Consider the following 25,162-nt stretch of genomic DNA (forward strand, 5'->3'; position numbering starts at 1 on the left):
TAGCAGGGCTTGGTGAGTGGGGGTGCTGGACTCCTAGAACTGGTGTGTGTCTGAGGGCATACGCCCCTCTACACAAGGAGAACTGGGCCTTGCCTCTGGCTGCTGTGAATGCTCACCGAACTGCTGGGCCCGGGGAAGAGGCTGAGCTCTGGAGAAGCAGGAGCAGCTCTCGTCTTGGCCTTGCTTGGCAGCCTCCAGAAAACAGTCAGGACTTGAGGCACCAGATTAAATACCAGACACCTTGCCGTGAACTTCAATTGGAGGTCAGCTCCCTGAAGAAACATCAATTATTTGCCTGGTTGTTTCGTATCATCTCATTCCTTGGACTTTGACAGGTGTCCTGCCCTCTCCTTTTATTCCTGTGAATTTCATGAGGGTGGCAGAATGGAGGAGCAACAAAGTCTGCCCTTCGTCATGCAGAACAGCTGATGACCTGAGTGGAGAGGTGTGTGCGGGCATGCATGCATGAGTGGGATACATGTGTGTGGTTCCAGCCTTGCTAACAGTGGGAGCTCCAAAGGGCGTAGCAGAAGGAAGGTCCATGCCACTCAGCCACATGCTGTATTGAAGGCCAGAGGCAATTTAATGTTAAATTATGCAGGATCTTCCCTCACTGGGTTCCTTCTCCCAATTGACGCTTTTTTCTTTTTTAGAACTACTAGTTACTTATCCCTCAAGACTGAAAGATTAATTGCCTTAGGTGGAGAATTTAACCTCCTAGTATCCATACCAACCTCAACTCGAGTTTCTCGGTATCTAACATGTGAGCTACTCACATTACCTCTTCCTCCAACTGAAGGATCGCTCAGTGTTTTTGGATTATCGAATTATTTCCTGCTTTACTTTGGGAATTTTGAATTTCTCTTTGTTTTTAAGGAAGTAACCTAAAATTTCCTATAACACTAAATAAAATGGTACTACCTTTCAAATATTTGTGTCTGTACTTTAGTATGGGTGCAATAAAATTTCTTCTGTCTTCTTAGACAACCTCTCTTGGGGGGTGACCAGTGTTTCCCACCCTCTGAGAGTCTCTCACCTGGATTTCTGCTGCTGCTGCCTTGCCTGGTGCCCAGGGATCCCAATGCCCTTTCTCCTGCAGAGGATGGGACATCTTTAATCCCTTCTCTGTGACACCCCTCATCTTGGCTTGCAGGGACCGTAGGTTCTGACAGAGTGGAGAGAAAGCTGCTTCTGTCCTTGCATATCAAGTGCTCACTTCAGGCTGAAACTTGACTGCAAAAAGAAGGCCCACTGATTGAGTTCCCACTGTTTACTAAGCACACCCATTCCCCTATCCACTCACTTAGTCTGTAGATTTCTCTAATTCCTGTCATCCGTGTTTATTCGTAGTAAAACAAAAACAGAGAGAAATCCTAAGTTCCTCACTACCGAGAGGTAACACCAGTATTATTTTGATTTGTTGTCCCAGCATTTTTCCTTCATACAAATAGATACACTTTCAAATGAAGATGAGAACACACAGTACAGAGTGTTTTGAACATTTCTGCGTGCCTTTAGATAGGCTTCTGCAACCAAGACTGATTCAGAGGGAGAACCTGCCCTAGCTAACCACCCCCACCACAGAAGAGCTGTGGCGACTACAAAAATGATCTAGGTTACTTCTGGCTCAGGTTATCATCTCAGCCACCTCTGGACCAGAATCAGGACTTGCTGGGGACCACCCTGTTCCCCAACCCCATGGAAAAGAATTGCTTACAGGGTGTGGTTACCACTCCTTGACCTTGGCCGAAGCATCAGCAGCGCGGGCTCCCTCAGCCTTTGAACCCAGCCTCTAAGCAAATGGTCCCATGCCTGAGGCTTCTCATTAGCTGACATGTTTGGGGCTCTGCAGTCTTCCCCTTCCAAGAAGGCAGGAGCTATCACTTCACATTCAAAACTAGCTTACTTCGGCCGGCAGCCTGGGAGAGCAGCTGTGAGTCCACTGGTGACCAACTGCCTCAGCAGGGGGGTTGGGGGGGGGCACAAGGCTCATAATACCAGCATGGGCCAGGGAGCTACGTCCTACACAACTAGACTGAGAAACCACGGCTTGAACTGGAGTTGGGGGTGGAAGGCAGAAGAAGGGGGAAAAAAAATAACTGGCTTGGCTACTTGAGCTCTGTGGGACCAGAGTATCCCAAAGCCACAAAATCTTCTGAGGGAGAAGGTCCTTACTTAGCCTTTCGCTGTTTGACTATTACACAGAAACCTGTATCCTGAGCCATGGAAATAGCCACCTTGGTGACATTGATAGGTTCTCACAAAGTAGAGAGAAAGCTGCTTCTGTCTTTGCATATCAGATGTTCACTTCAGGCTGAACTTTGACTGCAAAAGGAAGGCCCATTTATTGAGTCTCCACTGTTCACTAAGCACTGACCTGTACTACTACTAATTCTCATCAAGGTAGATAAGATTTCCATTATGCAGATGAGTCTCAGGCATCAGAACTTCAGTTTGCTTAGGGTCACAAAATGAGTAGTTAAGAAAGTATTTGAACTCCTTGCCTTTCTGACCTGGAGGTCTTGAACAGGGCAGCAAACGTGGCCTGTCTCTAGTTTTTGTATGGTCATTAAGCCAAATGTAGGATAAATAAGTAGAGATGTAATGCACAAAATACTGACCATAGTCAAGAACACAACATTAATACTGGAGATTTTTACAGTTTTAATGATTTAAAAAAATCTAAATGACATGAAATTCCAATTTCAGTGTCCACAAAGTTTTATGCAATACAATCATGCTTATTTGTTTATGTCATTGTCTGTGGCTGTATCCATGTTATAACAACAGACTAGAGTAGTTGCAACAGAGACCTTATCGTCCGCCAAGCCTAAGTATTTGCTATCTGGTCCTTTACAGAAAACATTTGCCAACCTCTAGGCTAGGATCACTGGGGGCCAAGGAGACAGTGTTCTGATTCACTTGGAATCCCAGAGGGTTGGAGCAGACAGGGAAAATGGAGGTCATATAACTCAATCCTCCCTCAAGACATGGCCAGATAAGCCACAGCCTCTCTGAGCAGGGAGGTTCCAGGTAAAGTAACTTATTCATGCTCTCAGTCTATGCAGCAAATGCGGGTCTGTGACCACCTCCATAGAGTTATCAGATGCTTTTTTTCTTAGGAGTTCAAGAAATTAAACACAATAATCTTCAGTCCAGGAAAGGGAAAGTGTGTTGGGGTCACAGAATAAACAAGTCAAAAGGGGAAAATGAATGTGAGTGAGGGAAGTTACTTGGCGCCAGGATTTAGGAAATCCAGGCCATGCCCTGGACTGTGGCCATCTCACCTGTGAGTGTTGGAGAAGAATGTCCACTGCAGAGCTGAGGTGGTGGGAGGAAATCCTGTCAGAAAGGCTGGAGAGCTAATGCCAGGCTTATTGTGAAGAAGAGAGAGTGTCCTCAGGGTTCAGAGTGAAACTGGTTTAGAGTGACGTCAACTGACCTGGGAGGAACCCAGGAGTGAGGCTGGATTAAGGACCTGAGAGCAGCCCAACTCCTCCTGGTTACTTGCTCAAGATTGGAATGTTCCTGCCTCTGAGAAATTCAGTCTACGTGTTTCTTTTGACAGGCCCACCTAGAACAGGTATTCACAGAAGTTGAACAGCTCTTTACTGAGTATCAGCGCTCAGTATAGGAGGTGCTCCCAGAACACAGGGATGAGAAAGCCAGATCATTTCCACAGAGACTTGCATCAAAAGGAAAGTCAGGCAAACAACTAGAACACATAGATCTAATGGAGGGAGGACTGGCAGAGAGATTCCTTCAGGTCCCACCCATCGGTGCCTTCCTCTTTGGTCTCCTCTAGAAAGAACTCTGGCCTTAAGGTCAGTATTTCCCATTTGGACCTTGGCTGGGGTCATCTTTCCAACAGCCTCCCCTCCCCAGTAGCTTTCTGGGCACGCAGCCCATTCTGGGTGGTCAGCATTCTGAAAGCTTGCATGCCAGATACCATGTGAACACTGGTGATACGGACACAAGAAACATGGTTCCAGTTTCACAGAAGGGGGGTGGTTTGGGGGGAGGGGGCATTGAGGAGCATCTGGTAAACATGATCATTATCGCCGAATGATGGTAACTCTTAGAAGTTTGTAGCAGAGGGAAGGACACCGAGGATGATGGATCTGTCCTGATTTCTCAGAGGAAGGCAAATAAATTTCCTTAATAAATCGATTTCTTTTGAGAAAGTGGAGAACCCATTCCCCCTCACCCCCTGCCAACCCCCAAATTCACATGTTTTAGTAAAGTGCGCCATCTTCTGGCCTGCGTCCTGCCCACCTCCTAGCCCGTTACTGTCTGAGGGCAAGGCTCTTTTATTGTATTACACACTTGTGGCTGGAAAAGAGATTCACCTTGCCACCCCTTACAGTTGTTGGTTGGAAGATCATAAAACCGCTCTTCTATTTTACTATGAGTCATGTTGGGGAAAACAGTTTTAAGGCTTCTGCATGGGTAGATGCCTGTAATAAAATCTCCCTTTAAAAAAATGCAGTTAGGATCAATGCACAATAGGGATGAGAGGAGTCTGATGCTGTTCTTGTATGATGTCATGAAGAACTATTCTCAGTGCCAATTATGTTGTTTTCAGGGACATGTTTCCCTCCCTAGTAAGGATGTTGACTATACTGTTCTAACACTAACTCATGCTCATGTGTGCACATGAGCATGCAAGTGTATCGCAATATTTAGCTTCTGGAACCAGAAATAAACCCTCATCACATACCTCACACTATTGGGGAAATCTAGAAGAGAGGGGATTTGAAATGCCCAAGGCTGATGCGTGGGTTATAAACAAAATGCCGGATATTTCATTGTTGGAAATATCACGACTCATAGTAAAATATTCATATTTGTCAGATATGTCATTTGTTCTGCACTGTGATCCAGGGAACTCACAGTGTCATGAGGCATAGAGGGAGCCCTTTGTGCCTAACTGCTGATTATAACTCTTTCAAAAGAACCTATCGCTGTCTGATCAGACCTCTTTCTTTTTGAGGCTCAAGTGCTCTGTTTGAGGACTCACTAGATACATGGTTATTGTGTAGCCTCAACTCCAGACTAATAAGTACCACTTTTCTTTTGAAAATTTTCCCAACTCTAGGATGCATTATAATTTACTGATTATTCCTTAAGGGAGTATCCCTATTTGTTAAGGGGCTGACAAGACACCCTCAACTTTCAATTCATTCTGCATAGGAGCTGTCCCATCATTTTCTGTCCTCAGTGTGAAAGGCTGATCTCACTCTCCATCCCAACTCCCAATGCAAGGGTGAAATTGAGCCCACAATAGCTTCTAAAATCTGCTAATGCCAGAGGCCTGCCTGAAATCCTCTATTGTCAGCTTGAGAAACAGAAATTCTCCTCCACACACTTTCAGCACTTGCCATGATGACTCCCATCTGCTTTCTTGGAGTCATTAAGGACAGACCTCTGGCCGTCCTTGTCATTTAACTCACTTGTCTTATTTTTCAGACACAATTGATTCTAAGACTTTCAGGCACTAAAATCTCTGTTCTTAGAGTGTAATTAGTACTTAAAAGAAAACATACTCTCCTTTTGGTGACTTTTAATTTATACTCAAACATGTCATACATAATTTTTAATTTTGTCAATGTAAGAAATGTCCAAACCTGTAGAGAATTTTAATGAGTTCATTTGAGCCAAACTGATGGCAATTGATGAGAAGCAAAATCTCAATGGATTGAGAAAATGCTCCAAAGAATAGCAGTTTTGCCGCTTATTTGACACATTAGAATCAAAGAGGTAGACGTAGAGAGGGTTACATGAAATTCATTGGTGGTAGATTAAGGGAGCGGGACAAAGCAAAATGGGGAAATCTCTGGGATTGGATAAAAAGTAAAATGGAGAGACACACACTTCTTTTACATTAGTGAATACACGATAGTTAATACTTAACATTTATAGAACACAGAGATGGTATTCAGGGAGCAAGATAATAATGAGGAATTCTGTGGTTTCGTATTCTGGTGCCTCAGTTGTACATTGAGGGGTCTATGAAAGGGGGATTACTCTCACTTCCCAAGGGTATGTTATCTTACATGCAAAAAAGGCAATAGACAGGTTTACTTAAGGTAAAGGTTGACCTTTGTCAAGGAAGCTATAGGCCCAGGATGTGACTACCTGCCACGACTCACTTTTAGTTAGGAATTTTATGTTCAGACCATCCTATTGGTTACTTTCGGTCTCTGAGTTTGTAAGGCCCACCATGCTGGCTTCCCCTGAGCTTGTCAGGTTTAGTATGTGGCCCCTTTCAGTCCACTATTTGTAAGCTTGGTTTCAGTAATAGCATCAATTTTGCTCAAGATTCTTTCATCTGTACTAGACCAAGCTAGAAACTTTGGAGCCAGGATCTTGAAGCATCTTAAAGTTCAAGACTTTTAAGGACATCTGAATCTGCTTGTACTCTCCAATTTGCCAAAGGCCTTGCCACTTCATGTTTTTTTCACTCCCTTAGACATTTCTTGTCTAACCTCTGAAAGCATTTGAGTTTGCCACTCCGGATTTTAATTATACTCCCTCATTCTACAGTTGAGAACAATAGACTGCAAAGGGAGGAAACAAACTTGCTTGGGAAAGCTGCTCTGGAAAGTTGAACGCAATTTCCTGCTCTCTCATTACACTACTCTCCCTTTTAGGCACATACTTTGTTCTATGCCAAAAATCAACATTAGTTACTAAAGAGAAATGGAGAATCTGCAATCCCCTTAGCGCTTTAGAAAGGAGAGTTGTTTGGGAAAGGCAACAATTTCTGTCTGTTTAGGTAGAAATTTCACCCAAATTCAACCCCTAGTCTGGCCCTCCTCAAATTAACTGCAGGTACCTGGAAACCCGAAGACGCAGTCCGGGCTAGGAACCTTCTCTCCTAGCTAACATTTCTACCGGAGTCCTCAGAGGAACGGACCGGAAGTTTCGTGCAGCCGCTTTGCGGAGGGACCTACCTGTACTGCTGTTGCGCTGGCCGGAAGAGAAAGGTGCAACCTTTAGAAGGCTCCCCTTTAGAAGACTCCGATAGTGGTCGGTATCGGAAAGCTTGCGCAGCACCGGGAAGTTTGTGAGATGCCGAGCGGAGGCCGGTGCCCCGACTGCGGCTCTACTGAGCTCGTGGAAGATTCGCACTATTCGCAGAGCCAGCTGGTGTGCTCCGACTGCGGCTGCGTGGTCACCGAAGGCGTCCTTACTACCACCTTCAGCGACGAGGGCAACCTCCGAGGTACCTGTGCCAATCTTTCCAGGGATGTGGGTACAGCCTGGGGTGATAGAAGTATTGACATCAGATTCCTCTTATCTCCCGTCCAGTCGTCGTCACGTACACACTTAAATACAGGAGAAAACGACCTAAAAGAATGAGCTGCAGGAAGTCAGGGACTGCCATTCGTCTGTTTTTCTAGCATCTCATAAAACATCTGGCATGTATAGTAGGTATAATAGACATTGAACAAAAGAAACAAAGTTCCATCCAACTTAACCTGATTTGGTAATGGTGGAAAGACTGTGGATCAATTCTTTGCAAATATTACACATATTATTATCCCGAAGTAGTTTTTAGCACTAACTGTCAAACCATCTTTCTTTCTTTGCTTTCCAAGTCTCTGACCAGTGCAGTCCTCAATATCAGCAGCCAGGACAATTGCCTAGATTGGCTCTACAAGAGGGTACAAATTTGTACTAAAATGTCTGAAAATTTTGAACACTTAGAGCTGCTTTAGAGCAGTCCTAATGTTCCGCAGTCTCTGTGTAGTTGATATTGCTTGTGGGTGTAGAAAACCAGGTGGACTTTTAACGTGCATAGATGAGCACCTTCTGTGAGACAGGGAGCAGATGCCTAATGATCTGCATTTTCCCTAGCTTTGTGCGCTGGGAGGGCAGGATCTGGTGCTAAAGGCTAAACAAACTTCTCGTCCATTTTCTTACAGAAGTAACATATTCCCGAAGCACGGGGGAAAATGAACAAGTTAGTCGCAGTGAACAACGAGGTGAGAATCATCTTTTTATATCACAGTGGCTTTAAAGAAAATTCTGATCGTCCAGTTTATGTGCTTGCTTTTCCTGATTTCAGCATTACCATGTTAGGTAGAGTCGAAGAGAATAGTAACTAGAAATAAAGGATGGGGATGTTTTCCAGGAGAGGTATCGATTCAGTATAAGCTTTGGGTCTGTTTGGGGATATGCTTGAGATAGACTCAGGGAGTCCAGGTCAAACTTTGGCTTGGCCCTGAATCAAACCAGCTGATGTGTGACTTCTTTCCACAAATTTCTTTTCGCCTTTAAAATGACTTCACCAAATGTCACTCCTGTCATTGTAGAAAGATTCTGTACATTATTTGTGTATTGGAGGCAATTTAGCAGAAATTGCTATTAGCTACACAGTAGCTCTTTTGACCCGTCTAACTCTTGCTGCGGGTTTTCCCAGGGCTCCGCCGAGTGAGGGACCTCTGTCGAGTTTTGCAGTTGCCATCAACATTTGAGGACACAGCAGTTGCCTACTATCAACAGGCATACCGGCACTCTGGCATCCGTGCTGCCAGACTGCAAAAGAAGGAGGTGCTGGTGGGGTGCTGTGTCTTAATCACCTGCCGGCAGCATAACTGGCCCCTAACCATGGGAACCATCTGCACCCTGTTGTATGCAGATTTGGATGTGTTTTCTGGCACATTCATGCAGATAGTGAAGCTCCTAGGGCTGGATGTGCCATCTCTGTGCTTGACAGACCTGGTGAAGACTTACTGTGGCAGGTAGGTCTAGTGGGAGACAATGGCATGGGATGGGTCCTTATACCCGAATCCTTTTACCTTTGGCTGGCTGTTTTTGACCAAAGCCCATCTAAAAGGATGTGGGAGAAAAATCTATTCTCCCTCTCGTGTGCCTAGTACTAGTAAGGTTAATCCCATTTTACCTTTCTAGAATGCTATAATTTTCAAATCCCCTTGCCTTCACAGCAACCTAATGATGTAGGAAAGTGGGCATTAGCCTTGGCACAGGGCTCTGAGTTACACCACTCATGTGGTGTGTGGCCTGTGTTGCTGTACACAATGGCCTGCCTCAGTGGGATCGTATGCGAATGGAGCTGAAAAAATATAGTAGATGACAGAGCTGTAGTTAGAAGCTAATTCTTTTTTTTTTTTTTAAAGTAGCTGTGGGTTGTTGTTTTTTTTCCTGACAAATACTGTAGAAAACAAAGGCTATCAATGTCAAATAGTCTTGGGTTTGAAACTTGGTTACTTCATAGATGGATGACTGTGGGCGTTTTTCAACTATAAATGCACGTAACAGGGTGTAGAGTAAAGAACATTTTAAAGCTCTCAGAATAATGGCTGTCGGGGTGCTCAACAATTGTTAGCTCCCTTCTGCATTCACCTCACAAGCAGAAAACTCACCCTGTCTCCTCAGTACCTGTATGAAACTTCCTGCCCAGCAAACTTGAGTGTTCCCAAGAGGCTAGAACAGCTTACCCAGCTTGAGCAGACTGCTCTTCCTCACTTTGGAAGAGCTGCGCCCATAGGCATTGAGACCAGACCCTCATTTTGGTTATTTCAGCTTCAGACTGTTCCAAGCCTCCGCATCTGTGCCCGCCAAATACGTGGAAGACAAAGAGAAGATGCTGTCACGAACACTGCAGTTGGTGGAGCTGGCAGATGAGACATGGCTGGTGACTGGACGGCATCCTTTGCCTGTCATCACTGCTGCTACTTTCCTGGCTTGGCAGTCGTTGAAGCCTTCAGATCGTCTGACATGTTCCCTGGCCCGATTTTGTAAATTAGCAAATGTGGACCTGCCCTACCCTGCTTCTTCCCGCTTACAGGAGCTGCTGGCTGTGCTACTGAGGATGGCTGAGCAGCTGGCCTGGTTGCAGGTTCTGAAACTTGACAAACGGTCTGTGGTGAAGCACATCGGCGATCTGCTCCAGCACCGCCACACACTGCTTCGCAAGGCCTTTCGAGAAGGAACAGCAGAGGTGGAGGCCCAGAAGGAGCTGCAGGAACAGGGACAGCAGCAAGGACAGGGAACAGAAGTGGGGAGCAGTTCCTTAGATTTGCCTGAGGGGAAGCGATCAGCTAGTCCTGCCCTCCTCCTCCCACCCTGCATGTTGAAGCCCCCAAAGCGGGTCTGTCCTACCCCTCCTGTCTCCACGGTCACTGGAGATGAGAACATTTCTGATAGTGAAATAGAGCAGTATTTGCGTACCCCTCAGGAAGTTAGGGACTTTCAGAGAGCCCAAGCTGCTAGACAGGCTGCCACCAGTGGTCCTAACCCTCCCTGATGTACATCGGGGGTGCGGAGCCCTCCACCTCATTCTGACAGCAGCTTGATAATAGGCCTGTCATAGCTAGAGAAATAAGTGTATACAAGTCTTTAGGTGTTGTCTTTCCTGTTTAAAGGAGCTAAGTGGGACCCTGCAGTTCATTGGAGCCCGAGTCCTGGAGCAGACATCAGGAGTGCAGGGGCGCCTGGGTTGGGCAGAGTCCCCCCCGCTTGGTGCCAAAGAGCAGGTTGCATATGTTCACATTCTGTGGATGGCTTTCCCGGGAGAGGGTCAGGCTCTCTCCTGCTCCTGGTTTGAATTGGATTCAGTGCTGCTACTGCGCTGATGGGGCCTCCTTGCTGGTGTGGAGCAGTTGGCATTTCCAATGGTCTCAGCCCTCAGAGGACAGGAACTGTGCAACTCTGCCCTGTATCCTTTCCCAGGCATTTGTGAGTTCATGTGGTGTCATGCGATCCTCTACCTCATAACAAAAGGACTGTGGGTGGACTAAAGTTACAGCTCAAAGGGCTTTGCAAAATTTTAATATATTAAAACAAGAGGCATCTGCTAGAAAACATTCTATTGTATAAAACCCGAGCTTTTAAAAACATGTTTTCTTTGGCACTTTTCATCCCCTCCCTCCCCTTTCCCCAGCGTATTGCAAAAAGCTCTCCAGTGCTAAGGCATTGGCAGGGTATGTAAACAGCGGCCAGCATATGTGGAATAATACAAAGCTTTTTTTTTTTTTTTTCCTGTCTAATATTGTCCGTGCAGCAAAGCATAAATAACAGGATCCATCCCAAGGCGTGTGGGTTTTCTTTCTTTTGTCTTCTTCACCTTGGTGATGAGGCTGGGGTGACATGGAGGCTGGGAGGAGACCTGGACCAGGCTTTGTTCTCGGGATGCTGTTCTCGCGGCCCCAGGTTCCCTCCACTTTCACTGAGTCTTGTCTTAAAAGGCTGGTGTCTTAAAAGGCTTGCTTTTTAGGTTGGGGAAAAATATGAGTGCTGGTGTTTAAAAGTCGTGGAGGCGCAGGCCCCAGGGGAGCTGCAGGGACCCTGCCCACCTCCTTGGAGGACTTGGCTTGGGCTTCTGTGAGGCAGGAAGCTGGTTTGATGTTTTGGACATTTCTCCCTAATATGGAGCTAGAGATCAAGTGATTGGAACGGTACTTCCATGTGGCCTCATGGAGGCAGGGAAGTCCTCTTCCTCAGTTCCTTGTTGTTGGAAGGTTGAGATGGGGGACATGGGTGTTGTAACTGAACAGTAAGCACTTTTCTACCACCACCTACATCCCAGTGGTGGAACCCCTCTTCAGAGCATTGTTTATAGGACTCGATTTAAGGCATGAGTAACTTCAGCCCCAGATCTAAGCACTACTCTCTGCTTTTCTCAGATTAGCCCCAGGCTTCTGGCAGAGGCAGCTTCTTCAGTGTAGGACCTTGGCTTAGTCCTCAAGTGTGACTTCGGAGCCCTGCTGAAGGGTTTGTGTACCATTCTTGTGGGAATAGTGTCCCTTCCTAATTGTGCACCTTCCACAGCACTAATTGGTCCTCAAAGCTGCCTTCCACACTGCCCCCCTCCTCTTGCATAGTTAATCTGAAAAGCAGCACCCTGTCACCTCCTGTTGGTCCTGGTCACCTGGCTCATCTGCTAGGCTGGCTCCTAGTTCACCACAAACTGAGTGGGGGAGAGGCCCCAGGATCTCGGCACAGATGGCTGACTTCAGAGGGCGGTGAGAGAGCCTTGTGCTCAAGCTCCCATCTGTGTTTTCCTGATCAGGCTGAGGACCACCAGTGCGGCAGTGGGACAGGATGCAGGGAGCACCTCAGGAGGAACCTGCCTGGGCTGTGCCCTTGTAGTCATCACTCCACAGACTGACAGGACCTTCCCCATTACCCTGGATGGCAGATAACTAGCCTGGGCTGGGACGGAAATGTATCATGCCTGTGGCCCTGGGATTGTCTGTCGCTACCCCAGAGAGCTGACTCGCTTAGTGGGGGCAGGCCTCTGCTTATCCTTTTCCCAGCCTCCAGAACTAAAGCTGGTGAGCCCAGGTGCAGCCCTCGGCACCTTAACCTCAAATCTGTTGACGTACTAAAGGACGTCTTTGAGGTCCCCCATCCCCAGAAGCTGGGGTAACGAGCCTGTGTGGCCAGCCTGTCCTAAAGTGTCGGCCACCCCCACCCTAGACCGTGGTCTCGCTCTTCCAGAGGCCTGTCTTCATGCAGCCACCTCCGGCTGCTTCGGCACCGGTTATGGTGATGTCGTCGTACTTGCCACCTTTGGGGGCGCCGTTCAGACTGGCAGTGTTGAGTGGGTACGAGCAGCGCTTGCTCTCCTCCAGCGCGCCACCCCCGCCACCCTTGAGGTTGTCTCGACTGGCGCTGCGGCGCTGGCCTGGCCGGCCCGCCTCGGGGAACGGCGCGGCGCTCGTATCGCTGCCCTCGGATGGCGTGAGCGTGTGTTCACCCTCCAGCTGGAGGCGGGCACCCGGGCTGTTGCGGCTGCTGCCGGGGTAGCTATCGGACGGGCTGTTGTGCAGGCTGCCGCTCTCGCTGGACAGCAGCTCCGCTGCCCCGGCCGCAGAGCCCCCGCGCAGCGCTTTGAGCCGGTTCTTGCCGCCCGCCTCCCCCGCACGATGCCCCTTGGCCCGACTCTTGTGCACTCGGCGCCCGTGGGGCAGGTTGTTGGGGTGGCGGGGGGCGAGGCTTCCCCGGGAGCCTGCAGGCTCTGGCTCCCCTTCCCCACGGGTCGCCACCCCCGCCTCACACACCTGACTCTGGGCCAGCTGCAGGTTGGTGAGCTTGCAGGGGCCTGGGGGCGGCGCGTGGCCGCTGCTGCCGCTCGGGGAGGACTTGAGGGAGGGGGGCCCCTCTCCGAACACTGGGGAACCGTCCTCTGGGGCGGAGGGCACAGCCCGGGGTGAGGCGCGTGAGGCCGAGGCAGGGGGGCAGCAGGCACTCCAGGAGGCCCTAACGTCCCTGCGCCTGGCACAGTGGTGGATGAAGACGAAGAGGCCCAGGGCTGAGGCCGCCACCCCATAGAGACAGCTGCACACCACCCTGGGCAGCCATCGCTGGGACACTGCCAGAGCCCCACATGCCCACATGGCCAGGTACAGGAAATGTGTGGTCACCAGCGCCCCCAGCTGGACTCCCGGAGAGTAGAGGCCATCACCATCCTCCGGGGGCCCGGGTGTTACCACTCCGGCGCTCCCAGTAGCCAGAAGGGAACCCGAGTCACTCAGAAGGGGACCGCTGCTCCGGAGCCTAGTGGAACCCCTCAGTTCCTCCCCTGGGTCCAGGGAGACCCTACTGGTGCCCCCCTTTGAGCTCTGTGCCAGAGAGCCCCGCAAGCGCAGCCCTGCACACAGGAAATAGATCCAGGTGATCAGCAGAATCAAAGCCACCGGGATGTAGAAGGCTCCTAGGCTTGGACGCCACACCAGCCAGCAGCTGAGGGGAGACACAGGCAGTGGGTGAGGAAGGGGAGCAGGTCTGAGGCAGGGCCCATAGGCTGGGGTGCTTGAGGACACAGAAGACACAGTGAGTTGACAGAGACTGGCTTAGTCAACATGCGTGGGCTTGGGTGGGGCCACTGGATGGGCCAGGAGGTGCCCCTGCCAGTGGAGTAGAAGGCATCTAGTGCTGGGGTGGGTAGGTTTGGGGCAGGCAGGAATCGTGCTCACTAGGGGCTGTGGTCCCGGTAGTTGTGGATGTTGACAGCTGCTGTGATGCCACAGATAATAAGTGGGATCCCTCCCGCGATCAGATAGAACCTGGAGAGGAATAGGGTTTGGGGGTCAGAGAGATGGGGAACGAGGAGGAACCTGGTGCTCAGAACCCTTGACTCGGTCTCTGTCCCATCCTCTTCTTTCAATTCTGTCAGAATATGTTGCCAGGGATGTAAGGCCCCATACAGGATAGGTTTGGTTGATCCCTAGGCGACTTGGCCAAGACTGTTCTAAGGGACAGAGGCCAGAAAAGCTCTCACCCTAAGCAGTGCAGCAGTCGGGGGTGCCACTCAGGTTCCCAGGATCCCTGCTCAGTGCCCTACCCTGGCATTGTGGGAGTCACTTCCTTCCCTGGTCTTGTCATGCCTGAGAAGCCCTAAGGATGCACCCACTACAAGGCCTCGGCAACCTGGCGCCATATAGGGCCTTGCCCCTTCTGTCTTTGGAGAGTGGTCTCCCGGACCTTGGATCCACCCTGCATCCACCCTGGGAGAACAGATTTTGATGTCCTAGGCCCCCCTGTGAGCCCTTCCCCACTGCAAAGCTGATAGTTGGAAGCATGTACCGGAGCATGGGACGGGGAGCAGGTGGGGCAGAGTCCCCTTCCTGTGGAGGGGGCACCCTCCAAGTGAGCTCCTTGTGGAGAACGCGGGCCTTCACACCCATCCAGAGCAGTGTGGACAGTGAAGAGTAGTGCAGAGTGATGCCCACCTGCGAGAGCAAGGCACTGAGGCTGGGGGGCGGCGGCTGCTGCTGGGCCACCCCAGAGCCTCTGCCCTGCAGTGTGCTCCCGCTCCTACCATGTTCCCACCCCCGACTCCACCAGATTCTCCCTGCAGTTAGCCCCTCCTTCTATCCCAGGCTTTTCTCCCACTCCGGTGATTCCCCACGACCCTGTCATTGCCATCTGCTTCCTCCCTGACCTCCCTTCCATGGCAGGTCCCTCTCTCCACTCTGAAGTCCCACCTCATAGTTTCTTTGCTTCTTACCCCTTCTACTCTCATGTCCCCCTCCCCTCACAAGGAAGATGACACAAGGAGAACAATGGAGCTGGGGCCTATTAGTGTGCGCCCCCTTTTTCTTCTCCTGTCCCTCCCTACATGCCTAGGCTGTCATCACTAATCTTGGAGCCCCACCCTCCCCACCCAGCCCCTTCTGCTTACCGCCTGGCAGACCATCTGGTAGTTGGTGAGAGTGATGCCTCCTGCAAACACGGCGGAGGTCATGGCCATGTGGAAGCACAGGTTCAGCAGCATGTGCCAGCCCTTCCGGGACACGTGGATGGAGCTGCCCCAGAAACAGTCTTTAGTTAATGGGCCACCTAGCCCAAGGTCAGGCCCATAGGATCTCAAGGCTATTGGGAGGCCAGAGAGGAGTTGGCAGGCATCTGTGGGCATGCATGTGTGTGAATGTGACAGAGGCCCCAAGGCAGGAAGGCCTTAACTCCCAAAATATATTTTCTAACCCCAGAACTTTCAAATAAAATGCTAGGCAAGAGCCTGGGAAAATCACATGGACCCACCTGGGAAAAGAACACTTGTGAGACCCTGGCCTCCCCACCACACATCCCCTCCTGCAGGAGCCCCCACCTGTGGTTGAGGATGTAGGTGATGATGGTGGAGAAGAGGCAGAGCAGCAGCAGGGCCGTGCAGGGGTACACGACCGGATGCAGCCCTGCTCCTGAGCCCCCCACCTCCCTGGGGAAGGCACTCAGCTCCTGGAAAGTGGGAAAGAGAAGGTGAGTACTAGGAAGCCAGGAGGAGAGGTCGCCCCATGGAGTCCTAACCAGTCAGTCCCTCAGGCCAGTTTTCCTCTTCCCAAGCCGGGTCAGCTTTGCTCTTCGTACTTGCCACCTTTGGGGCGCCGTTCAGACTGGCAGTGTTGAGTGGGTACGAGCAGCGCTTGCTCTCCTCCAGCGCGCCACCCCCGCCACCCTTGAGGTTGTCTCGACTGGCGCTGCGGCGCTGGCCTGGCCGGCCCGCCTCGGGGAACGGCGCGGCGCTCGTATCGCTGCCCTCGGATGGCGTGAGCGTGTGTTCACCCTCCAGCTGGAGGCGGGCACCCGGGCTGTTGCGGCTGCTGCCGGGGTAGCTATCGGACGGGCTGTTGTGCAGGCTGCCGCTCTCGCTGGACAGCAGCTCCGCTGCCCCGGCCGCAGAGCCCCCGCGCAGCGCTTTGAGCCGGTTCTTGCCGCCCGCCTCCCCCGCACGATGCCCCTTGGCCCGACTCTTGTGCACTCGGCGCCCGTGGGGCAGGTTGTTGGGGTGGCGGGGGGCGAGGCTTCCCCGGGAGCCTGCAGGCTCTGGCTCCCCTTCCCCACGGGTCGCCACCCCCGCCTCACACACCTGACTCTGGGCCAGCTGCAGGTTGGTGAGCTTGCAGGGGCCTGGGGGCGGCGCGTGGCCGCTGCTGCCGCTCGGGGAGGACTTGAGGGAGGGGGGCCCCTCTCCGAACACTGGGGAACCGTCCTCTGGGGCGGAGGGCACAGCCCGGGGTGAGGCGCGTGAGGCCGAGGCAGGGGGGCAGCAGGCACTCCAGGAGGCCCTAACGTCCCTGCGCCTGGCACAGTGGTGGATGAAGACGAAGAGGCCCAGGGCTGAGGCCGCCACCCCATAGAGACAGCTGCACACCACCCTGGGCAGCCATCGCTGGGACACTGCCAGAGCCCCACATGCCCACATGGCCAGGTACAGGAAATGTGTGGTCACCAGCGCCCCCAGCTGGACTCCCGGAGAGTAGAGGCCATCACCATCCTCCGGGGGCCCGGGTGTTACCACTCCGGCGCTCCCAGTAGCCAGAAGGGAACCCGAGTCACTCAGAAGGGGACCGCTGCTCCGGAGCCTAGTGGAACCCCTCAGTTCCTCCCCTGGGTCCAGGGAGACCCTACTGGTGCCCCCTTTGAGCTCTGTGCCAGAGAGCCCAAGCGCAGCCCTGCACACAGGAAATAGATCCAGGTGATCAGCAGAATCAAAGCCACCGGGATGTAGAAGGCTCCTAGGCTTGGACGCCACACCAGCCAGCAGCTGAGGGGAGACACAGGCAGTGGGTGAGGAAGGGGAGCAGGTCTGAGGCAGGGCCCATAGGCTGGGGTGCTTGAGGACACAGAAGACACAGTGAGTTGACAGAGACTGGCTTAGTCAACATGCGTGGGCTTGGGTGGGGCCACTGGATGGGCCAGGAGGTGCCCCTGCCAGTGGAGTAGAAGGCATCTAGTGCTGGGGTGGGTAGGTTTGGGGCAGGCAGGAATCGTGCTCACTAGGGGCTGTGGTCCCGGTAGTTGTGGATGTTGACAGCTGCTGTGATGCCACAGATAATAAGTGGGATCCCTCGCATGATCAGATAGAACCTGGAGAGGAATAGGGTTTGGGGGTCAGAGAGATGGGGAACGAGGAGGAACCTGGTGCTCAGAACCCTTGACTCGGTCTCTGTCCCATCCTCTTCTTTCAATTCTGTCAGAATATGTTGCCAGGGATGTAAGGCCCCATACAGGATAGGTTTGGTTGATCCCTAGGCGACTTGGCCAAGACTGTTCTAAGGGACAGAGGCCAGAAAAGCTCTCACCCTAAGCAGTGCAGCAGTCGGGGTGCCACTCAGGTTCCCAGGATCCCTGCTCAGTGCCCTACCCTGGCATTGTGGGAGTCACTTCCTTCCCTGGTCTTGTCATGCCTGAGAAGCCCTAAGGATGCACCCACTACAAGGCCTCGGCAACCTGGCGCCATATAGGGCCTTGCCCCTTCTGTCTTTGGAGAGTGGTCTCCCGGACCTTGGATCCACCCTGCATCCACCCTGGGAGAACAGATTTTGATGTCCTAGGCCCCCCTGTGAGCCCTTCCCCACTGCAAAGCTGATAGTTGGAAGCATGTACCGGAGCATGGGACGGGGAGCAGGTGGGGCAGAGTCCCCTTCCTGTGGAGGGGGCACCCTCCAAGTGAGCTCCTTGTGGAGAACGCGGGCCTTCACACCCATCCAGAGCAGTGTGGACAGTGAAGAGTAGTGCAGAGTGATGCCCACCTGCGAGAGCAAGGCACTGAGGCTGGGGGGCGGCGGCTGCTGCTGGGCCACCCCAGAGCCTCTGCCCTGCAGTGTGCTCCCGCTCCTACCATGTTCCCACCCCCGACTCCACCAGATTCTCCCTGCAGTTAGCCCCTCCTTCTATCCCAGGCTTTTCTCCCACTCCGGTGATTCCCCACGACCCTGTCATTGCCATCTGCTTCCTCCCTGACCTCCCTTCCATGGCAGGTCCCTCTCTCCACTCTGAAGTCCCACCTCATAGTTTCTTTGCTTCTTACCCCTTCTACTCTCATGTCCCCCTCCCCTCACAAGGAAGATGACACAAGGAGAACAATGGAGCTGGGGCCTATTAGTGTGCGCCCCCTTTTTCTTCTCCTGTCCCTCCCTACATGCCTAGGCTGTCATCACTAATCTTGGAGCCCCACCCTCCCCACCCAGCCCCTTCTGCTTACCGCCTGGCAGACCATCTGGTAGTTGGTGAGAGTGATGCCTCCTGCAAACACGGCGGAGGTCATGGCCATGTGGAAGCACAGGTTCAGCAGCATGTGCCAGCCCTTCCGGGACACGTGGATGGAGCTGCCCCAGAAACAGTCTTTAGTTAATGGGCCACCTAGCCCAAGGTCAGGCCCATAGGATCTCAAGGCTATTGGGAGGCCAGAGAGGAGTTGGCAGGCATCTGTGGGCATGCATGTGTGTGAATGTGACAGAGGCCCCAAGGCAGGAAGGCCTTAACTCCCAAAATATATTTTCTAACCCCAGAACTTTCAAATAAAATGCTAGGCAAGAGCCTGGGAAAATCACATGGACCCACCTGGGAAAAGAACACTTGTGAGACCCTGGCCTCCCCACCACACATCCCCTCCTGCAGGAGCCCCCACCTGTGGTTGAGGATGTAGGTGATGATGGTGGAGAAGAGGCAGAGCAGCAGCAGGGCCGTGCAGGGGTACACGACCGGATGCAGCCCTGCTCCTGAGCCCCCCACCTCCCTGGGGAAGGCACTCAGCTCCTGGAAAGTGGGAAAGAGAAGGTGAGTACTAGGAAGCCAGGAGGAGAGGTCGCCCCATGGAGTCCTAACCAGTCAGTCCCTCAGGCCAGTTTTCCTCTTCCCAAGCCGGGTCAGCTTTGCTCTTCAGTTTAGTCCATCCAGGTTGGCAAAGATGTAAACACCATGACATCCACCCTAAGGAAGCTGGTCTAAGTAGTGTTAATAATCTACTGCTTGCCATTCTGGGGACTTTTCAGGTCCCCAGCCTGAAAATCAGAGATGAGGAAGGGAGGGGGCAGTTTCTGTCTATAATACTGCTGCATGTCTGCTCAGGACCTGAGAAAGTAGGGTGTAAAATGTGAGGGAGTGGGAACTGGACAGGGGTGACCAGAAAAATGTTCCCAGATTTTTTTGCACTTTAACAATGTTGGTCTCAGAGAGGGCAGGACGTGAAGACCAGGTTGGGGTAGTTCCAGGTCCCTCTCTTTCAATGTGAGAGTGGAGGCAGGATCTCCTTGTCTCCTCAAGATGAAAGGTGTGGGGGAGACCAGAGGGACATTTCTCCATGTGTCCTGACAGTTATGAGGCCTGATAAGGCTGCTGTCCTTTCTGCATTTCATGGCGGCCCAGGTGATTCGAGAACCCCGACCGACCATACCTCGCACATATTCCTTGTTCCCTGGTCCCCCGACACTCACCATGAGCACAGCCACATTGCCCAAGTACTGGCAGTGCAGGGAGCTGACGTTGGGCTGGCTGGAGCGGAGCTGGCAGCCTTCGGAGCTCCAGCCCCCAGCACCCCCTGGCCCCTCCTGGCTCCACCAAGCTGCCACAGGTTCAGCCCCCTCAGCCCAGTGCCGCAGTGAAACGGCCACTGGCTCCGTCAGGTTTCCCACGCCACAGCCACCTACAAGGGAAAGGGAAGCCCACGTGGCACAACCAGGTCGTGGGAGCCTGGCCCAGTGGAGGGAAGCAGGTCAGCTGAGCAGGCATGGAACATCCTGGGGGGTGGGGGGGTGGGCTGGGCTCGGTGGAGACAGTTAGATGCCAAATGCGGGCCTGCCCTCCAGGTCCTCAGTCTAATTGGGGAGATACCAGGATGAATCAAAATATTATAAAAGCACTGGGAGGTGGCCCACTCTACATACCAAAAGAGTGGTGGTGATGGGCCCCCCCCCCCCCCAAAGAGAAGACTCTAAGCCTAGAGTCAGGGACAAGAAGGTAGAAGGTAATACTGAAAGAGCGAAAACCCAGGTGGAGAGAGGATTCAGTAGGGCACCCCCATGAGGGAGAGTTGGCCCCGCTTTCGGAAGGTGGGATGGAGGGAGGCCCACATAGATCAAGGGTTTGTGCTTACAGCCCTTTTGAAAGTGGACGAATCTGGGATAGAAAACCTAGTGTCTTCCTGAGCCTTTTTTCTACCAATCCCTTTTTTACTGGCATCTCTGTCCCCCCATCCTCCTTGGAGATGGTGAGGGGCCACCATCCTCTGCCACCTCCACCAAGGCGTTAGGGGGCGCTGTGGGCGAGGGAAGGGCAGAATAAAGAGGCACGGGGCAGATACGTGGGAAGGATTCCAGGCAGTATAGGGAATTCGTTCCCTTACTGGTTCCTGCAAAGATGACAGGGGTGGCCACGCCACGCCTCTTGCCAGGTCCTGAAGCTCCAGGGCGGGAGGTGTTCCCATGGCTGCGGAAGAGGCGGCCATTGCGGAAGACGAGTAGTTGCAGGGTGCAGTCTGGGGGGACTGGAGTAGCCAGGGCAGCCGGAAGGGATGAGAACAGACTGGGCGGCAGCTGGATGGAGGCCAGGGCCACGCTGTTCTGGGGGGGACACAGGAGTTCCTCAGAAACACACGGACTTTAACACACAACTCTAATTCTTCCACCCTCTCCTCTGCCCTCCCTTCTCCCCTTTTCTGGGTCCTGCCTCCTCTCACACCATCCACCCCTCCCAGGTACCTACATCTCAGCACCTCCCCTCTTAGCATCCTCCCTGCCCCAGTGCCCACCTTGATGTGGAAAGACGACAGAGAAATGTTGGGCCTCCCAGTGGTACAGCGGAAGCGGAGCTGCTGATCAGCTAGGGGCTCCAGGTCAGGCGAGGAGTTCTGGCCAAGGCCCGCGGGCCTGGCTCCCAGCGGGCCTGCCTCCCTCCTCTGGAAGGCGGTGCAGGTCAGGCCCACATAGCTGTGCGGCTTGATGAGGTAGGCCTCCAATGCCACGTTCCTCGAGTTCTAGGGACAGCGAACTTGTCACCCCACCCTTTGAGCTATGTAGGCCCAGTCTTGGCCTTCTCCTGCCTGAGACTGCACACCCTCTTTCTGCAGATCTGCTCAGGCCCTCTCCCCCTTACTCCTCACTCTTCTCAGGGCCTGGCCAGCCTTCGGTATGCCATGGAATTTCCCCACCCCCTGGCCATAGCGCCTTCTCCTTCCTCCTAAGGCCCTTCTTCCCACTCATTCAAGCCCTACTTGTATCTTATTCCCTTCTTAACACATACTTTTGCTGTCCCAACTAAGCCACAGAGCATGGTCTGTGTCCAACCTCCTTTATCTCCCAAAGACACCAGCACAATATTTTGCATGTAGAAGGTGCTGGGCCATGGTTGTTAATTGGTTCACGACCCACCTATGGAAGTATTCCCCTCTTCTCAGGGAACAAAAGTCTCCATTACCCACACTCCATCACGATGCTGTCCCCACCATAACATCATGTATATGAGGTCTGGTAATTAAGTTCACAAACTTGTTGCAACGATGTTGCTAACCTTTTTTTAATATCAGAGGGATTATTCATTATGAATTTGTACAAACTGGACAAAAAGTCAACGAAGTTTACTATTTGGAAGTGCTGAAAAGGGTGAGTGAAAAAATTAGACGACCTGAACTTTTCGCCAACAATTCATGGTTTTTGCATCACGACAATGCACCAGCTCACAGGACTCTGTCTGTGAGGGAGTTTTTAGCCAGTAAACAAGTAACTGTATTGGAACACCCTCCCTACTCACCTGATCTGGCCCCCAATGACTTCTTTCTTTACCCAAAGATAAAGGAAATATTGAAAGGAAGGCATTTTGATGACATTCAGGACATCAAGAGTAACACAACGACAGCTCTGATGGCCATTCCAGAAAAAGTTCCAAAATTGCTTTGAAGGGTAGACTAGGCACAGGCGTCAGTGCACAGCTTCCCAAGGGGAGTACTTCGAAAGTGACCATAGTGATATTCAGCAATGATGTATGTAGCACTTTTTCTAGGATGAGTTTGTGAACTTAATTGTCCGACCTCGTAAGTTCTCCAGTGTCCCTGGCCTCCCTCTCTTTGCACTGCCCCTGACAACTCAGGATTCGATTCCACACAACTGGTAACCGAGACGAGTTTGGTCCTTGCGAGCTGGGCTCATGGCGGGCGCACACTTGGAGGACTTGCTGCCTGAGACAGAAGCACTTCCCTCCTGGGTGACGCTAAGGCCCCTCCCAGTGCCAGGTCCCCCGAGCAGCTCCCTCCCAGCAGACCCACATTACCACAGAGATGTGCTGGGCGTGGGGGCTCAAGGCAACCCCCCCAATGCGCTCCAGGGCACCCACGATGCCGCTGCAGGCCTTGTCCTCACGCTGGGCCAGCCAGAGCAGGTGCTCGTCCACCAGCATCAGGTTGCTGGCCATGTCCACCATCACCTCTACCAGCTGGGGGGGAGAGTCACTGAGGTAGGAGTGGGGTTGGGACCCAGGGGCCGGCGTGTGACAGGCTTGAGCAAATGGGGTGGGGTGGGGTTTCCAGGGGCCCCAGAAGCCCAGGTGAACCTCACCTCCTTGATCTGGTCAACATAACCCAGAAACTTCTGGATCATCTGGGCCACATAGACCACGTCCATCATATCCGAGAAGCTGGCAGCCTCGGCCGTGTACACGCGCAGCTGGTGGGCGAGGGTCAATGCATTGGAGGCGTTGATGGGCATCTGGAGGTGTTGGGGGTAGAAAGGGCTCGTCCAGCCTTGCTCCTCCTCCCCCAGAACTGCCCCTAGGGGACCCCTCTTCTGTGCTGAGGTACCTGGGGAGAGGGGCCTAGCCCATTGGCTGGGTCTAATCAGGACAGGAAGCACATGTAAGGCGTAGGCTCATCACAACTCAAGGCCTCCTAATGCCACTGGCTCAGGGACAATGGGGCAACCTCAAGCTGTCCTGTTCATCCTCACCCCCCACCACACCCCGGCATAAGCCTGCCCTTGCTATGTTGGGGGATAAAGATGCTTGCCTAGGCTTCTTTAGTAGGGCTTTGGGGGCTGAATCCCCTGGCAGAAGAAAAGCTGGAGAACAAGAGCCCCTCACTGCACACACCCAGGAGTAGAGGAGCAGCCATGAGGCTTCTCCCCTCCCCATCCCCCGAACCAGAGCTGATGGGGTGCCCCTGCCCATCTACTGCCCTGGCCTCACCAGCACGAAGGTGTAAAGCACCCTGGTGATGTCGTTGGTGTACAGACAGTGGGAGTAGTCCCCCGGCTCCCAGCGGCCAGCTCGGTCACACCTGCGGGAGGCCCGGGTGCCCGGGGCACCCCCGCTCAGGGGCACTGAGGTGAAAGGGTACTGCAGGCAGGACTGGTAGGCTGTGATGCCAGCCAGAGTTCGAGGCCACCTGGGGGCAGAGGCAGGAGTTGTGATGACCCAGGCTCCTCAGGGCAGGGCCCCTCCCCTGCCCTGAGGACTGATGCCAGACCCCTGGAGACCTGGCAGAAAGATCCAGATGAGAGGTTTGGGGCCCACCTTCAAGGGGTTCCCAAGCTCCACCTTCCTTCTAACCGTGTTTGTTCTGGTAGTGCTATCACGGTGCTTTGGGGGCTGGACTCTGAGTACTTATCCTTTCTGGGCCTCAGTATTCTCAGGTGTGTAATGGGGAGAATCATACCTGTCCTTCCTAACGAAGAGAGCCATTGGGATATAAATGTGATATTCATGTAGGAGAGCTTTGTAAACTACTAACATAAGGAAGCAAATAAAACCCTTTTTGTTCTGTGTAGCACATCTCAGATGGTGACTTTATACAAAAACATAAGGTCTCTAAATACAAGAGTGGGGCTTGGAGCTAAATGACAAAAGGAAGTGTTTTCTCCTTCTCTGAGCGGATGGGGAGACCCTGGTCACCTGTGGTCTCAGAGGCAGGAGTTCGGGGTGCCTAGGAGGTGGCTCAGGGACGGGGGTTGGGTCTCTGGGGCAGCAGAGCACAGCGAACCTGAAATCCCCACGGTTGTTGGCGACGCGCTCGGCAGGGCAGTAGGAGGCAGACGTCTCCAGCACCACAATCTCCACCTTCTTGCTGGCGTTGCCCTGGACCGTGGACACGGCGCACTCCCATTCGCCGGAGGCCCCCACACCGATGTGAGACAGGGTCAGCTCACTGCAGGCGGGCGAGCGGAGGGCGGCTCACAGCGCGGCACGCGGGGCCACGCCACCCTCCCGAAGCGCCCCTGGCCCAGCCACCCACAGGCTCCCTGCCCCGCTCCATGGTGGGTAGGACATGAGCGTTAGATTCCTTATTCTTTCACTGAGTGAGGGATGCAAATAGAGGCTCCTTTAATTCTGACTGACCTTCCGATATTGTCTTTCTGAACTTCAATTTCCCCATCTTTATCATGGAGATAATAAGACCTCTCTTGCTAGTCTATTGGAGAGATTAAGTCTGATAATATATATAAGTGAGAGTCACAATATATTGTAAAAGCTCTCAAGAAATGTCAGATATAATCATTTTTTTCTATCAGGCATTTAATTTCTATCCCTATCTAGACCGTTTGTGACTCAGTCCTGGATTTCCGTGAACACATGTATATGCCCAAGCTGCCCCAGGCACGGGTCTGGGCACAGCTCCTTCCTCTGGGCGGTGGACCATGGTGCTGTGCGGACCCCCAGCCCCTGCTCTGGCGGAGAAGGGGCAGCAGGGCCTCTACCTGGTGATGAAGGTGCAGTCGTGGATGAGACTTTCGGCCAGGAGGATGCCTGCCTGTTCGTCGCCCTCCACGGGGGCCCGGTTATGGTACCAGCGGATTTGGGTGTCATTGCCCAGGTAGCTGGCGGAGCACTGGAAGGGCAGCCGGTCACCCTGGAACACCACTTGGCGTAGGGATGGGATGAGGTGGTGCGTGTGCAGCTCCAGGGCCCCCTCTGTGGGAGGAGACAC

General features: G+C 52.8%; 2 protein-coding genes across 2 annotated transcripts in view; one reads left to right on the plus strand and one right to left on the minus strand.

Moving 5' to 3' along the window:
* The first annotated feature begins 6,932 nt into the window (after positions 1 to 6,932).
* BRF2 (BRF2 general transcription factor IIIB subunit) lies at positions 6,933 to 10,833 on the plus strand. The gene is made up of 4 exons (XM_019748139.2): positions 6,933 to 7,228; positions 7,932 to 7,991; positions 8,429 to 8,750; positions 9,553 to 10,833. The coding sequence occupies exons 1-4, from the start codon at positions 7,075 to 7,077 to the stop codon at positions 10,274 to 10,276; spliced, it is 1,260 nt and encodes a 419-aa protein (XP_019603698.1). The 5' UTR covers positions 6,933 to 7,074; the 3' UTR covers positions 10,277 to 10,833.
* Positions 10,772 to 25,162, minus strand: part of ADGRA2 (adhesion G protein-coupled receptor A2) — a 38,470-nt gene continuing 24,079 nt past the window's right edge. Inside the window, exons 7-19 of the mRNA XM_019748135.2 lie at positions 24,933 to 25,146; positions 24,218 to 24,382; positions 23,425 to 23,623; positions 22,800 to 22,949; positions 22,516 to 22,677; positions 21,002 to 21,226; positions 20,597 to 20,813; positions 19,689 to 19,897; positions 18,884 to 19,011; positions 18,458 to 18,581; positions 17,860 to 18,005; positions 13,950 to 14,039; positions 10,772 to 13,716 (exon numbers count right to left, since the gene is read on the minus strand). Coding sequence (XP_019603694.2) covers positions 12,447 to 13,716; positions 13,950 to 14,039; positions 17,860 to 18,005; positions 18,458 to 18,581; positions 18,884 to 19,011; positions 19,689 to 19,897; positions 20,597 to 20,813; positions 21,002 to 21,226; positions 22,516 to 22,677; positions 22,800 to 22,949; positions 23,425 to 23,623; positions 24,218 to 24,382; positions 24,933 to 25,146 — 3,299 coding nt within the window. The 3' untranslated portion in view covers positions 10,772 to 12,446. The remainder of the gene's footprint in view (positions 13,717 to 13,949; positions 14,040 to 17,859; positions 18,006 to 18,457; positions 18,582 to 18,883; positions 19,012 to 19,688; positions 19,898 to 20,596; positions 20,814 to 21,001; positions 21,227 to 22,515; positions 22,678 to 22,799; positions 22,950 to 23,424; positions 23,624 to 24,217; positions 24,383 to 24,932; positions 25,147 to 25,162) is intronic.

Source organism: Rhinolophus sinicus, linkage group LG04 (assembly GCF_036562045.2).
Source record: "Rhinolophus sinicus isolate RSC01 linkage group LG04, ASM3656204v1, whole genome shotgun sequence".
NCBI classification, from domain to species: Eukaryota; Metazoa; Chordata; class Mammalia; order Chiroptera; family Rhinolophidae; genus Rhinolophus; species Rhinolophus sinicus.

What these genes read in the sequence shown, in the direction of transcription:
- BRF2 (XM_019748139.2), top strand. Translation starts at nt 7,075, where the DNA reads ATGCCGAGCGGAGGCCGGTGCCCCGACTGCGGCTCTACTGAGCTCGTG. An exon ending in TAGTCGCAGTGAACAACGAG is followed by an intron (nt 7,992 to 8,428) that starts GTGAGAATCATC and finishes GGGTTTTCCCAG; the next exon opens with GGCTCCGCCGAGTGAGGGAC. An exon ending in GTGAAGACTTACTGTGGCAG is followed by an intron (nt 8,751 to 9,552) that starts GTAGGTCTAGTG and finishes TGGTTATTTCAG; the next exon opens with CTTCAGACTGTTCCAAGCCT.